Genomic DNA, 15,019 nt, shown 5'->3' with positions numbered 1-15,019 from the left:
TAGTAATATGCATGCAACTTCACAACAGATCACTAGCATATCCACCATAGCTGAGTATGATTGGCAGTTGTTAGTACTAATAATTAGGCTGAGCCCTCAGTTTTAACGAGGATTCTAATGGCCTACTTTTAAGATAGTCGATAATGCTCTGCCAAGTTGTATGTCGACAATGCTCTGCCAAGTTGTATAAGGAATATTTCAAGTGTCAACAAAATTATGCTATCCTTAAGTATTTAATTAATGAATGGCAAACAAAGCCCCTGACCTTGGTCATTTTTCTGATTAAGTTCCTAATCTTTTATCATATCCAAACCAACTCTTAATTTTTTATTTATATCCAAAAAATCCTCAATTATAACAGATGCATTTGACACATCAATTACCACCTTTGCTGCCACTTGATCACATCAAATTACCAGATCATATGTGATGTATGCAGCAAAATCTATGAATTGAAAAATAATCATGGTACAAAGACTATACCATTAAAGCCTTAATGAATCTACGACTTGCTTAGGTCATTGTGGCGCATTGTCAGATGCTAAGATAGCTAATTAATTGTCCATTTGTTCTCTTTATAAAATAGTTGGTTTCCTGAGATTTCTGCAGGCATTTATATCTGCTGCCACCGCGCCAGAAACCAAATAGACCCTAGACTAGGCTGCTTCACTCCTAGTTGAGAAACGGGCCCTGAAATTTTTTCTTCAATCTAATACAAACCCCAGACTGCTACTTTTCTTGAACCCCTAATGTCTACGTAGATTTCATGTAACCTATCATATATCAGCTATTTGAACAGATCACTGAATAAAAGACTTTATCATATTCATTATTCTGCCCCAAATTCTACTCCTGTACTTTATCTATCATTTTACTTCACAAGATACTGTAATTATTATGCCCTTATCTCTATTTTTGAGTTAACTTTTTACTCTAATTCACATAACCTAACCACTTGCACAAATCTTGCATAAGAGACAATAACAAATTAAGACATACCAATATCTAAGAAGATATATACATATATCAAAGCAGCCAGAAGCCATACAAAGTCAATAGCTAGGAAAAACATAACAAAGGGCTCAGCAATAGGCAATTAAAAAGTTAATAGAAGTTACCCACATCAAGTAATTCCTGTTCTAAAACTCAAATATGAAAGGCTTGACTGAGAGGTGATAATTCATAGCCGAACCACTGTTTTTTTCTTCTTCTTTTTTTTTTTATTTTTCCTTCTATACAAAACAAAGGGCATGGCTGAACCACTGTTTAATGCATTGAGTTGCCTAGAAATTTGCCCTTGCAGGTCGGACACATGTAACCAACCGAATCTGATTGTATTTCAGAATCAATAGCCTCCTGGTCGAACTCTGTTCCACACCACACACAAACAGTTGTAAGCTGATGCTTGCCAGCCATATTTAACAAGGCTTCTGATTCAAACTGAACTGAGGAACCATAAGCACCTCCTATATCTGGATTATTAGCCAAATCTACTGGAACCTCTGGCAACGAGGGAGATTCTTGTACACCACCAAAGCTTAAATTTATCTGCTCTATTTCATCCAACCTCAGCTCATCAAATCCTGTTACATTGTCATGCTTCCGATCAATGCTGCATAAACCATCTTCTCCCTGCAAATACACATGGAGTTCATTAAACTAATTTCTTTGGTGAAATAAGTTCAGCCAACCATTTTACCTAGAAGATCTAACATCTGTAAGAAAGCTATGACATTTAAAACTGCAATAGTGGGATACTATTATGGGCAAAAGATTTAGCATATAAATAAAAACATCAATGCATGGTTTAAATTTATATCATAACAACAAAACAATGTCATAACAATAAAACAATAACTATGTCGCATTGCACAACCATATTTAGTGTCTACAGCGAAATATAAAATAAACTACAAAGTTTACAATCTTCTTTCCAATCTAGAGATAACTTTTTTTTTAGTTAAAAAAAATTATAAACAACATTTAGAAACTAATCATAAGAAGAGCAATAAGGAACCAACTAAAACTTTTGATGAACCAGATCAACCAATGTAATCAATTAATAAGGAACGCTTATCAATGGCAACTATGCAACCAGACTGAGTCAAATTGGACAGCAAAAGAAAAATGTAAATGATAACTATCTAGAAATGGAAATGTATAAGGATTTTGTGAATATCACAACATTCTCAAAAGTGTTTACACCACATTGTAACTAATAAAGCAACAAAAAAACAGAACAGTGGCTTTATACCTTATCTGAGATTGCATTTGATGCCAATGTACCATTTAGAGGTTGCAATAGGGACATTGATGAGTCAGACCCTTCGGCCTGAAGTACATTTTCTTCAGATGTTTGATGTATAGTCTCTGGTGCAACATCTTCAGCTGGCCCACAACCGTTTCCAAAACCAATATCTAACTCAGCATTCTCATTGTTATCCACCTCTTCAGGTTTATGATGCTCTCTTGCGCCAGCACCAACTAAATTGACATTATTCTCAACATCACAGAGACCCTGGCCCGTGGAGAGAAGAAGTAAGTTGCTTTCAGAACTTCTTTGCTGCTCACTACAAGACTTGTTGAGTTCATCAGCATGAAAGGTTAAACTATCTTTCCGGACAAAAGTTTCAGATATACTACCATTTTGCTCATCCATAGATGCAGAAATTGTAGCATCCACTAGAGAATCCATATTCACAACATTGCTAGCTTCATCAATCTTCTCTGTCTTTTCAGAAAGGATCATAGGCTCACTGTTTTGTTGACATAAATCTTTATTCACAGATCTATAAGTCATGTCATCCTCTGTTCCAGATTCACTTAAAGGAGAATCAGAATTCATTTCATGATCGGAAGTAGAAGCAGGAATTTCTGGATTAGAAGCTGCATTCAATTTATCAGGACTTAATCCATCATTGAGTTCATATCTAGGCACAGTAGTAGTAGTTTCAAGAATAGAATTCTGCGCAATTTCAATTAAAGCATCCATCTTAGAGATCCTTGGGGCCGACTCTTGCTTAGTTGCAACCTCAGTTCTCCTTGGAAGAGTCAGTAAACCAGGTGAATCTTCAATTCCTCTCACATAATTCCTGACATGTATCCCAACATGACCATTGTACCGACGACGTTCATGAAATACCTTATGACAGAATTGACATTCAAATTTTCCATCTCTAAGTATCACACCATCCCCAACAGAAGAACCAAGTCTATACCTCCTTGTAGTCCTCTGATGAAATGACAAAAGGTGCTGTAAATATGCATCCTTCTCATCAAATGTCATATTGCATTTATGGCATTCAAAAAGATCATGTATTTGAACTTCTGCCAGGTTATCAATACCCAGCAAGTTGACTTCCTTCTCATGTTCATCAGACCGCCTTCGATCATCCTCTTTCTGGACGGTACCTCCCTGCTATTGCATGACCATATCGAACAATGTTAAGTATTCCAGTTTCTTACATGGGTTCAACCAAAGTTAAGACAAACTTCACTTACATTTTCAGAAACCATTTGATGGACCTGCTGAGCAATGTCACCATCTTTATCCATCGTCAGGTGTGCATCATGGAGTCCACCAAAGTAGGATTGCAAGTACGCAGTAAGTTCTTTACATGATACAAATTGCCGTCCACCAGGACTGTAAAAAAAAGGGAAAGATAATGCCTAAGAGAGAAATTGAAGTTTATGCATGATATGAATCTCTAATTAGTCAGGAAAGTGCTGTTCCATAACTCATAAAGATGCCAAAAATAAGTATTAAGTGTCTATGATTAATTAATATAAAAAACCAATAAAGAAAACTACTAAAATTTTTATTTACATTCGCAGTGAAACTAAAAGAACATGCAAAGAAATGAACAAGAAATCACCTCAGGTATCTCCGGCAATAAACCGAGGCGCGACCTTCCCTCCTCTTTAACCCCAACAAAAGCTTCCACCCCACTGGCAACGCGTCTCCTAAAATACTGGCATCAACAATCCTCCTCTTCCTTCTCCTACTGCACCACTGCCCACCCAAATCTCTCATAAACCCAAACAAAGCCTCCTCATTTCCCGCCATTCCGTCGGTCCTCCTTTTCAATTCCTCCCCATAAGGATCGTCCAAACCACCCAACGCCTCCAAATCGACGGCGACACCATTTTTATTCATAATCTCTAAACCCCTCTCTCTCGCTTCCCCAGAAGTCCCAGCCTGCACTTTGGGCTTCCTTCCTCTCTTTCTCTTCCCTAGACTGACCATGGCATCTTTAATCTCGAAATTTACCATGGTATCCCTAATTCCGTAACTTACCATCGCGTCCCTCGGGGAAGAAGGAGGGGAAGTGAAATCGAGGTGGTGGAATTCGGGGTGGGATTTGAGGGAGACTTTGAGGGAGGAGATTATGGATCGGTTTTCTAGGGCTTCGGGATCTTGGAGAGGAGGGAAAGGAGGGGGCGGTTTGGGGGAAGGGAGGAGGCCGGGGAGACGGTGACGGAGAGGGTGGTGGTGGGACGAATGGTGGTTGTTTGGGGAAGGGCGGGAGAATGTCTGGCGACGGGAGCCGGCGGATTCATTGAAGATGGAACGGTCGATGGAGGGGATTACGAGGTTGTCGGAGCGGTGAAGGTCGAAGGAGGTTGGAGAACAAAGGGAGAGGGAGAGGAGCTCGGATTGGGTTAGGGTAGTTAGGTCTACGAAAGGGAGAGAGTCTAGGGTTAGTGGCTGAGCGGCGGTGAGCGTAGCCATTGCGGTGGGGTGGTGGTGGCCGGCGGATAGCGGTGACCCAAATAATATGGTACGATTTATAAAACCCTTCCTTTATCAGGATTGGTCCATTTATTAAGACTTTATGCATAAAATATGATATCATATTATAAAATTTGAAGACTTCGACATGATAGTGTGAAAAATATTAATTTCAGTAACAACATACCTACATACTTAAATAAATAAAACTAAATGGTGCATTAGTTTTCACACAAAGTACTATCAAATCAGCGGTTTAATTTTTTTCTTATTTAACTCTTGAGGCCACCTACTTTATATTATACAAGAATATATTTTTTACAATTATTACACTCCAATTAATTAATCACAACCCTGAATTATGAGAGTCCATTAAAATATTATGTATGTGGAGTCATATTTATAACTCATATTTTGTAATTAAACAAATGTAACAGTGCAGCTAAAAAATCGTAGCTGAAATGATCTCATTTTATACTGGATTTTTGCACATCCAGTAAGTTACTAAGTGGGTGCAATTTTTTAATTATTTTTAATTATTTTACATGCACATAAAAAAATCTACCTTGTTAGTTGACAAAAACTCTTTTTTTTTTTTTTTACTTTTTCATTTCTCACGCGCCTAATGAGTATGCAGAAATTCTAATTTTAATTATTTACCACAATGTGTTAGTGTCACTAAGTAAAATTAGCTTTAAATAGTAGTATAGATTTATAAAAACATGCCTAATATAGAATTTACAAGTAATAAATAATATAATAATTTGTAAATTAATGCTGCCACAAAATGTAGAGGTATAGATAGTTTCCAGAAGACTCTCCTGCCTCCCGCAGGCTGGTGTCGGAGCCCCTTTACGTATAACTAAGCAAACGTTTCTCTGCTTTCAAACCTTTCCCTCCACACCCACAACTGCCCCAAGACAGGAGCCGCGCCTCACCGCACGCAGTGCATAATTCAATACCAACAGCGGAACCCAAACCCCAAAACTGAGAAGAAGGGCTATATTTGGCAGTTTCGGGTTAGTCCATCGGAAATAACCCATCTTCTTTACATATTTTTGTTCCTGTAATCTACAATGCTCTCTACATGTCTAAAAGATTTAAGATTTTGGGTCTCTTGATTGCTTTTCTAGCAATATTGCCGTGATCATTTTCCTTTCATTGTTTATTTTCTTTTATCTCTGGTGTACTGTGTGCCAACTGCACATGCAAAGGCAACATTCTTTGTGTGGTGTTGGCAAAACCGCAAAATATAAACTATTTGATAAGTCTTGATTCCTTGATACAGAGTTTTGTATGGCGACTATACCTTGTGGAAACACCACGGTGACTTGGTCAGGATTCCGACCTCGATTTATGTCAAGCTCTAATACAAACAAATTGCGGATACCTCAAGGACGGTGAGATTCTCTCCATAAAGGTTTGAGAATTGGTTTCATGTAGAGTGACCATGTTTTAGTTTTTTGGATAGAAAGTAGTAGTATTATTTTAAAAGGAAAATATATAAGCTTTTTTGGTACTATGATCCTAAATGTACTAAAACATCTTTTAGTAAATGTCTTTCACTTAGCTGTAAAATTTTTAATTCCCTTTTTAAGTAGGTGCAACTTTGTCTTCCAGATGATGTGTTCTTATCTGCAAAACATCAATGCTGATTTTTCTCTTAGATCATCATTTTATTGTGTTCTGTTCTATTATGCAGTGTGTTAACTGAGATAAGAGCATTATCATTTTCAAGTTCAAGCATTTTTTCTCAAAATTTGACCCATACTTTATCCCATTCACCATCATCTAAAAAGCCGTGTCACCACTTGGCAAGGCGTCTGATTGTCAAAGCTACTCAGGTGAGTGTTCATTTAATTTTCCTTTTCCAGTACAGTGATGGTTGTGGTAACAACTGACGTTCTGTTGTCTTTCTTCCTGGTGGTTTTTCCCCTGATTTCTGGTATTTTGTTTCCAAACTGCATGCATATCTATTTAATTCAAAATATGTTATTGTAGGATTATTATTCCATCCTTGGGGTGTCTAAAAGTGCCAGCAAATTAGACATAAAAAGCGGTGAATACACTACCCTGATCACTGTTGCCTGTTATGTTTGTACCTTATCTGTCTATTTTTCACTTGGCATGGCACATATGATGGCCTTTTCTTTTTGTAACTGGCCTTGAGGTCTATGTGTATCACCATCTTCCCCTAATTTTTCTTCTTGTTCCACTATAGTCTTTGTGGAACAATCTCACATTCATTATTTATCTGAGCTCTACTCTGAACCATACATCACCATACAGTAGAGTTGAATATTCATCTACCATTCCTGACCTTGAAGACAGCTTGTCTTGAATTGTCAATGTCCTATCGTAGTAACTCTATGTACAAATATTCTATGCATTTTGCAGTGGGAGGATTTGTCTTCCCCTTCACCTTGCGTACTTTACTGTCATCATACTCATTGAAAGCTTATAGATCAATGGATCCAGTTAAATCTCTCTTTTTCCTTTACTTTACCTCTCCTTAGGTTCTAATTGGGTGGCTTCCAAGAGTCATTGATTGGGAGTTCAATCCCTATTATGTTCCTATTGCTAAGTGAGCCATACATCCTAAGTATCTGGGAGAATCCCTTTTGTAATATTTCCTTCACCCATCATAATCATGTAACTTAGAATTATAATTATATTTTCTTTTGATTTATTTTTACTGATTATATCCTTTCCATGTTCAGCTTATCGAAAGCTTGCCAGGAATTATCATCCTGATGTGAACAAGTAATTTAAGTTACCCTTTAAATTATGCAACTGTTCATATTGTCCTGGTTTCGGCTGGACTATCAAATCCATCAAGTATCAACATCACTCCACCCTCTCCTGCGGAAAAATCGATTTTATCATTTGTTTTTGTTAATGTATTGCTACAATGAGATCAAAATTAATAATCATATAATATTCATGCGAAGACATTATTTTTATGGCAATAAGAATAATAGAGTGTGAATTCATCTTCACACCAATAAAGCTAACTAATATATCTCTTTCAATTTTAGTTTATATATAGAATTGACTTGGGATCCTACAAATAATATTAGTTCTTTTGTGTTTGCCAATCAGCGCTCCTGGAGTCTGAAGATTGACTTGCCACCTTGACTCTACTGGTGTGCTGCCACCTTGAACCACAGTAATTCACCAGAATCACTGGTTTATCATGTGTGTCACTTGCTCAATTGAGTACTTGAATAGTGTATTGATGTGCTTTAGTGGTTGCTATCATGCCTTTATGAAGTTTGCACAAAGGCACTGATTAGACAACAAGAACTGCCCGTTGAAAATTGAGCATTATTATAGCAATTAGTAAGATTGTAGTTGTTTAAGTGCAACTGTTCAAACTTATCCAAATTAACACAATGCCATGGAAGCAGTTTCCAATAAAATGGCTGAAATAACTAGTTGTAAGCTTGTGAATGCTAAATCTGGGACTGGGAGTCTGGTGATATTTTGTTTGAGTCTAGATACATGCACCCTCAGCTTTTATAATTAATTTATTTACATTTGGTACAATCATTTTGTAGGTTTATTATATCTGCCATGTCCAATCATTACATAAACATTGCCTGATCTGAAATATTATTTCAGTGGTCTGTGCCTTATTTCTGTACTTCTGTTTGAGGGGATGTATTGGAATTTCTTATCATCTGCAACCTCTTTTTTTCATTTTTGTCGCCTTTCTGATCCCTCCATTAGCTAAAACATGTAGTTAAGATCCACATTGTTCACTATTTTATCCACTGTTATGTCTGTCCCTGTTTCTGTTTGCATACAAGTTTTTGTCTGTATTGATAGTTCTCGTTGTAATATTCTTAACATGACATAACTTAAATGAGTACACATTTTTCTGGAAAAATTTTTGCAATTGCTAAATTCTGTGATATATATTGTGGCCTCAGGGAACCAGGAGCTGAACAGAAATTTAAGGAGATTAGTGAAGCTTATGAGGTAATATGTGATTTCAAACCTGGGTTCTTGGTTGTTGATGCCTGGTTGAGCATTGGGCTTTGATAACCATGGCAATTGCTTGTTTAAGATATTTGTAAAATAAAGATCACAAATACTCTGGTGCAGGTCCTGTCTGATGATGAAAAGCGTTCTATTTATGACAGGTATGGGCACGATAGTCTTAAAGGTTCTAATATGGGCATGGGGGTAAGTGAATTCGATTAAAGAAATAACACAATGAGATTGGTTGTTTTTCATTTCCATCATCCTTTATTTTAAACACATCTCTCTTCTTACATAGTCAAATCTTTATTGTTCTATTCTGATAGGACTTCACCAATCCATTCGATCTATTTAGCTCATTATTCGACATGGACATTTGAAATAGAGGTGCCAGAAATATGGCTGCAGATGGCGAAGATCTAATTTTCAATCTTGTCTTGACTTTCAAGGAAGCTATCTTTGGGGTAGAAAAAGAGATTGACGTATCCAGGCTTGACTGCTGTACCACCTGTGATGGCTCAGGTGCAAAGCCAGGGACCAACACAACTACCTGTACCACATGTGGTGGGCAAGGGCAAGTTGTCTCATCAGCAAGGACTCCACTGGGCGTCTTCCAGCAGGTGATGACATGTTCTGCCTGTAGTGGGACTGGGGAAAAATTGACTCCTTGTAACACATGTGGCGGCGAGGGAAGGGTAAGAAAATCGAAGAGGATTAGCTTGAAGGTCCCTGCTGGGGTTGATTCTGGTAGTCGGTTGAGAGTCAGATCAGAAGGCAATGCAGGAAGGAGAGGGGGTACTCCCAGTGATCTTTTTGTTGTCATCAAAGTGATTCCAGACTCTGTATTGAAACGGGATGACGTGAACATTCTCTATACATGCAAGATTTCTTATGTTGATGCAATGTTGGGGACAATAGTGAAGGTGCCAACAGTGGATGGAATGGCTGATCTTAAAATCCCCGCTGGTATTTAGCCAGGAACAACCTGGGTCATGGCAAAGAAAGGTGTGCCCTTGCTGAATAAAAGCAACATGAGGGGGGACCAATTACTAAGAGTACAGGTTGAAATCGCAAGACAGCTGGGTGATGAAGAAAGGAAGCTTGTTGAAGAACTAGCCAACCTGAAGAAGACCAAGACTCTTAATGGTAGGAGATAGGGGGCATATTGGCATCAGCCTTAACTCTGGAATGCCTGTGGGTTCCATATAACAAGTTATGCTGCAACGATTGAAGTATTCTTTTGGATGATTTTTCTTTTTTATTTGTGTTTAATAGTTACATCCTGTGTAGAAAGACTGGTAGTCTTAGAAAGTGACAATTGTGTTACTATGAATTTTTATTTGTGTATAATTTTTGCATCCTGTGTAGAAAGACTGGTAGTCTTAGAAAGTGACAATTGTGTTACTATGAATTTGATGTGTATAATACTTACATCTAGATGGTGCTGTGGTCTTTTGAAGGTGAGCCTTCCTTCTTGCTGTTGAGTGCCTGGTGATTGTCGTCTTGTGTGTCTGCTGATGGGAGACTTGCAGGGGAAGATGTTCTTCGAAGGATTCTGAGTTCTTCTCCTTACGATGCTTTTTTGTGGTAGGATTCTTTTTGTGCTTTGGTTCTTCTGCTTGATTCAGGGGACTTTGGCTTGTCATTTTTGGGTTGTTCTTCTGTATCTTTTGGTGTTGAGGTTACAGGGAGGTCTGAGTTCTCCTTTTTGTTTGTCCCGATAGTTTCTCCTTGTTGGCTGCCAAAATCTTCAAGCGCAGCAGTTTTTTAGAGTAGTTGTCTTTTTGTCTCTGGTTCGGTTGCTGGTCATTGTAAGATCCCAATGTCGCTTAATGCAACAGAGCTCTTGACTTGTACAGCTCTTTGCCCCAGCCACTCTGGATATGCCATAGGGAGTCTTTGGCAGTTACGGCTTCAGACTGTCAATGGCGTTTTGTGGCTGATGAGGCCAACGAATTCACCTTTCAAGAAAAATAATACTTACATCCTGTGTAGAAAAACTGATAGATTTAGAAAACAACACTGTAAAAATAGAAAACGTAATAGTAGTCTTAGAAAGTATTGTGTTATTATGAATTTGATGTGTATAGTATTTATATCCTATGTAGAAATACGTAATGGTAGTCTTAGAAAATATTGTGTTACTATGAATTTGATGTGTATAATGTTTACATCCTGTGTAGAAATGACACTACACAGGTAGTCTTAGAAAATAACACTATGAGAATAAGAAAAACGTAATGGTAGTTTTAGAAAATAGTGTTATTATGAATTTGATTCTACAGTATAATACTTACATAGGTAGTTTTAGAAAATGACACTATGAAAAGAGAAAAACATAATGGTAGTCTTAGAAAATATTGTTTTACTGTGAATTTGATTTTACACTATAATACTTATATCCAATGTAGAAATGACATTTTTACACTATAATACTTACATCCTGTGTAGAAATAACATTATAAAGATGGAAAAACAAAACACTATAATACTTACATCTTGTGTAGAAATGAGATTATAAAGATAGAAAAACAATACACTATAATACTAACATCCTGTGTACTTACATCCTGTATAGAAATGATATTTTTACACTATAATACTTACGTCTTGTGTGTTACTATGAATTTGATTTTACACTATAATACTTACATCTTGTGTAGAAATGACATTGTAAAGATAGAAAAACAATACACTATAATACTTATATAGAAAAACAATACATTATAATATTTACATCCTATGTAGAAATGACAATTTTATTAGTCTTAAAAAGTATTGTGTTACATCTTGTGTAAAAATGATTTTATAAAGATAGAAAACATAAAATGGGGTGAGAGAGGCTCGAACTCTCGACCTCAGGATAACTCAGATAGCTATGAGACCTACGCGCTAGCCAACTGCGCCACCACCCCTTTGTCTGATCATGGTAATTCTATTGAACATGTTCTTAATAAACGAAAATAGCACGCGAGGACAGACGATTCCTAGATATATATCATATATTTGTGGTTAACATTACCAATCGTTGCCGACTTCTTTTATTCATTTAAAAGTTGCTTGCATCTCACCATTTTAGAGGCAAAACCGGCTAGCAGAAGTAGAGTTGCCACATTTTCAGCTCTTGAACAGCCTACTCAAACAGTCTGCCTGCAGCAGCTTGGTATTAGTAATATCTGTTTTTTTTTTTTTTTTTTTTCGAAAGGCAAATTTTAGAAGTGAAAAACATACAGTTTCTAATGTCGGAGCTTTAATAGTAATTCTCCTATAGTTTATCAACTGAAGGTCATTTGATTTTTCCTGAAGTAAGAGTCATGCATCCATACCAACCAAAGATGAAAAATGGATACACCGGTCTAGATATATTTTCCAATTTGCTGTCGCGGCAAAGCTAATTGTTGATCTTGATTGGGCTAATGGAGTTAGCTAACCCACCAATCAGAACTCAAAACTTTTACCACCCTGAACCAGTTGACCATCCTATATTTGGCCAACAACAACTACAATATTTGACGATTCCCTAGGGCAAGACGTATTGAGGAGGTGAGCTACAACAAGAAGCTCCAAAGGAATATCTACTTTTTCCCAACCAAACTTGAGCATAAACTCACCAACCTGATAGGTCAAGTCCCTGGTTTCAGGTTATATAAATCGAACACCTGCCCTGTTTTCCTCACTCAAACCTTGATTAAGATAACTCCTCTCCTCTACTAAGAAACACACTCTTGATTGTTACAAAATATATTCAAAAAATGGCCTCTTTCAATAGCTTCATGCTCGCTTTCTTCATGGCTTTGTCATTTTCCAGCATCAATGTCAGTCTGGGGGCTCGTCATCTTCTTCAGTTGCCGCCTTTGCCTGCAATGCCGACTTTGCCTGGAGCAGCGCTACCACCGTTGCCATCTTTGCCAAGTCTCCCTCAGCCAACAATTCCCACATTGCCAACTACACAACCATCTCTGCCCAACGTCGGCACCCTTCCTCCACTTCCTAGCATGCCCACCCTTCCGACCTTGCCTACTGCCCCAAAGTTCACCCTGCCTCCACTGCCTAGCATGCCCTCAATCCCCACTATCCCAACTACGATTCCATCCATCCCATTCTTCTCCCCACCACCTGCAAAAACTAGCCCTTGAAACCGTCCGTTTAAGTTACCTGATATATATATATATATATATATATATATATATATATATATATATAGAGAGAGAGAGAGAGAGAGAGAGAGCATGGATCGCTCGTATTCTTTGTTCCTTTATACAGAAAGACTACTTCCTTTGTCTTCGTTTCATTTCATGATGCTTTATTAATTTGTTGTGTGCAAATGGCAGTTGCCTAATTGCCTATTGATTGGTGTACTTTGAGAAATGTTCCTATATGTGGATTTATATACATTATATTTCTTGTTTATCTTCGTTAATCTATGTTGTTCTTTCTTTTTTTGATTGATTCTCAAATAATTATTAAAAAAAATGGTTTACTTAGCAACATAAATGGTGCACTGCTAGTGCAGCATCAGATGAACTCTGCGCCGCATACTAAAATGGTTCTTGATAACAGAGGATATTGATGGATCTACGTTCGAACATGTTGTAACATTCCTTGCCTTTGTACTCGATCGGAGAACGACCTGCCCCCTGTTATTTATCTATACGTCCGACAGGAAACATTGTTAACTTTTGATTTTTGTTTCATTCCTGCTCGCTCTTTAGCAGAGAATTTTGTGATTTCTTTACCTTCAAATTTAGCATAAGTCAATTCATATCTATAATTAGTGTATTTCATCGTGTACCTACATAGAGTATAGGGAGAAAAAAACAGGAAATAAAGATTGCATGTGACTTGCTTTAGAATCATTTCAAACATAAAATGAAAAGGGAAAATTTTTGGAAGCTATGGGCAAAGTTTACAAATTCACCCTGCAACTTGACCATTAACAGAACCACGGCCGCCAATCAATGTCTAAGGTTAAGCATGCATTATTCAGTAGAAATATATACGCGGAACAACTATACCATGACCACCACTGCATGGATAAGAAAAAGGTTAGTCATTTCTACTTCTAGAATCACAAAATGGAATTTCAATAATTTGATTTCAATTCTAAAATAAGAAGAAATGAAAAGTCATATTTGTGGGAATAATGTCACCTGTAAAGGAAAACTTCTATGCGTCTCTCCCGTAGATTGCTTCGGTAGTCTAGAGCACTCTGGCAATGTTGTAAATGAATTGAATCCGTCGTCTACAAGTATGAATTTTCATACTTGAATAGAATTATTTTATTTTTTTAATTACCCTTGACGTTCTCTTTATGGGTGATTGTCTCACCATTTTAGATCTTCTTGACACTTGTTTAGAGCTGAAAGGATGTTTCTTTCATCCTTTTCCATGGGTAAGTAGGATCCATTCTTTGTTCTCTTGACCCTCAATTGTTTGGTCACAAGCATTTGTCTCTATTTTCTTAGAAGATGGATTACTTCCTTTGCATTTGGAGTTAGCATGATGGGGTTTAAAAATTCAAAGATTATGGAAGTACTCAACAAATTAAGCTGAGAAATCATACTTGTTACTGATACCAGATTAATGACAATTTTTTTTTTGAACTTAACTTTTCGATTTTTATAAAATTTTATGATTTTATCACTCAAAATAAAGCATTTTTTACAAAATGTGTAATCAAGTGATGGTACTTATAATAGTTAGGGTTATTTACTCGATCAATTTCTTCAAATCACTTCATCTCTGACAACTAAGTGAGCTTAAACTTGAAGAAATTGTTTAACATGTCTACAACATTTAAGTCAGGGAATGATACTACTCTTTTTGTCTTTCCTTATCTTCTACTTTTTATCTTGAGAAGGAAAAACCTTTCTTTGTTTCTTGAGGCTTTTTTGAATGAGTGGGTATTTTAAAGGGCTTGGTTTTTTTTGCCCATAAATTTTGGGCCAAGACTGAACTTCGTGGTTTCACTCTCTGGAAAGGCCGTCCAAAGTCCAAACTCCAACAAATCATCGATTTGGAAAAAACAAGAGAAAAGAAAGCAGTGAGTGCATCTATACATAAATGGCTAAATTGGAAAAATAGATAACTAACGTGTCCTGGAGACAAAAATCTGAACTTTGTCAAGCCATCAACAGGTACATCCTGTTTCATATGGCTTCCTTTCTTAGTGCTTCCTTTAGGTTTGCTTTGCCTCTTTTTCTTTTTTTTTTTTTCTTTTTTCAAATACCATTATATAATCGAAAAGAAATCCAAACCTAAAATGAGCTATTTTGAGCACCCTGCATGGCTTCCTCAGAC

The 15,019-nt window shown here is 37.0% G+C and overlaps 2 protein-coding genes, 1 non-coding gene and 1 pseudogene across 5 annotated transcripts; 2 read left to right on the top strand and 2 right to left on the bottom strand.

The window, feature by feature from the left end:
• Nucleotides 1-988: 988 nt before the first annotated feature.
• On the bottom strand, nt 989-4,829 carry LOC18608269 (uncharacterized). Of its 2 annotated transcripts, none has more exons than XM_018115601.2 (4): nt 3,876-4,829; nt 3,502-3,643; nt 2,255-3,418; nt 989-1,632 (listed from the first exon to the last, which is right to left on the bottom strand). In XM_018115601.2, the coding sequence occupies exons 1-4, from the start codon at nt 4,730-4,732 to the stop codon at nt 1,267-1,269; spliced, it is 2,529 nt and encodes an 842-aa protein (XP_017971090.2). In that variant the 5' UTR covers nt 4,733-4,829; the 3' UTR covers nt 989-1,266. The 2 variants fall into 2 exon arrangements, with proteins under 2 accessions (XP_017971090.2, XP_017971091.2); XM_018115602.2 differs by having other exon boundaries at nt 2,255-3,415.
• A 651-nt stretch (nt 4,830-5,480) lies between these two features.
• LOC18608268 (chaperone protein dnaJ A6, chloroplastic-like) lies at nt 5,481-10,181 on the top strand (annotated as a pseudogene). The gene is made up of 8 exons (XR_016024740.1): nt 5,481-5,751; nt 6,021-6,132; nt 6,435-6,576; nt 6,734-6,791; nt 7,453-7,495; nt 8,668-8,716; nt 8,843-8,923; nt 9,046-10,181. The product of XR_016024740.1 is annotated as a chaperone protein dnaJ A6, chloroplastic-like (transcript).
• A 1,367-nt stretch (nt 10,182-11,548) lies between these two features.
• Nucleotides 11,549-11,634, bottom strand: TRNAM-CAU (transfer RNA methionine (anticodon CAU)). Its single transcript is given in 2 exon segments — nt 11,549-11,584; nt 11,597-11,634. It is a non-coding gene; the product is annotated as a tRNA-Met (tRNA).
• A 766-nt stretch (nt 11,635-12,400) lies between these two features.
• Nucleotides 12,401-13,139, top strand: LOC18608267 (uncharacterized). Its single transcript, XM_018114866.2, has one exon. It carries the CDS (start codon nt 12,472-12,474, stop codon nt 12,853-12,855), a length of 384 nt encoding a protein of 127 aa, XP_017970355.2. The 5' UTR covers nt 12,401-12,471; the 3' UTR covers nt 12,856-13,139.
• Nucleotides 13,140-15,019: the final 1,880 nt, after the last annotated feature.

Source organism: Theobroma cacao, chromosome 2 (assembly GCF_053813885.1).
Source record: "Theobroma cacao isolate CCN51 chromosome 2, ASM5381388v1, whole genome shotgun sequence".
Taxonomy (NCBI): Eukaryota; Viridiplantae; Streptophyta; class Magnoliopsida; order Malvales; family Malvaceae; genus Theobroma; species Theobroma cacao.
The sequence above is the reverse complement of the archived record's forward strand: the minus strand, read 5'-3'. Positions and strand labels throughout refer to the sequence as shown.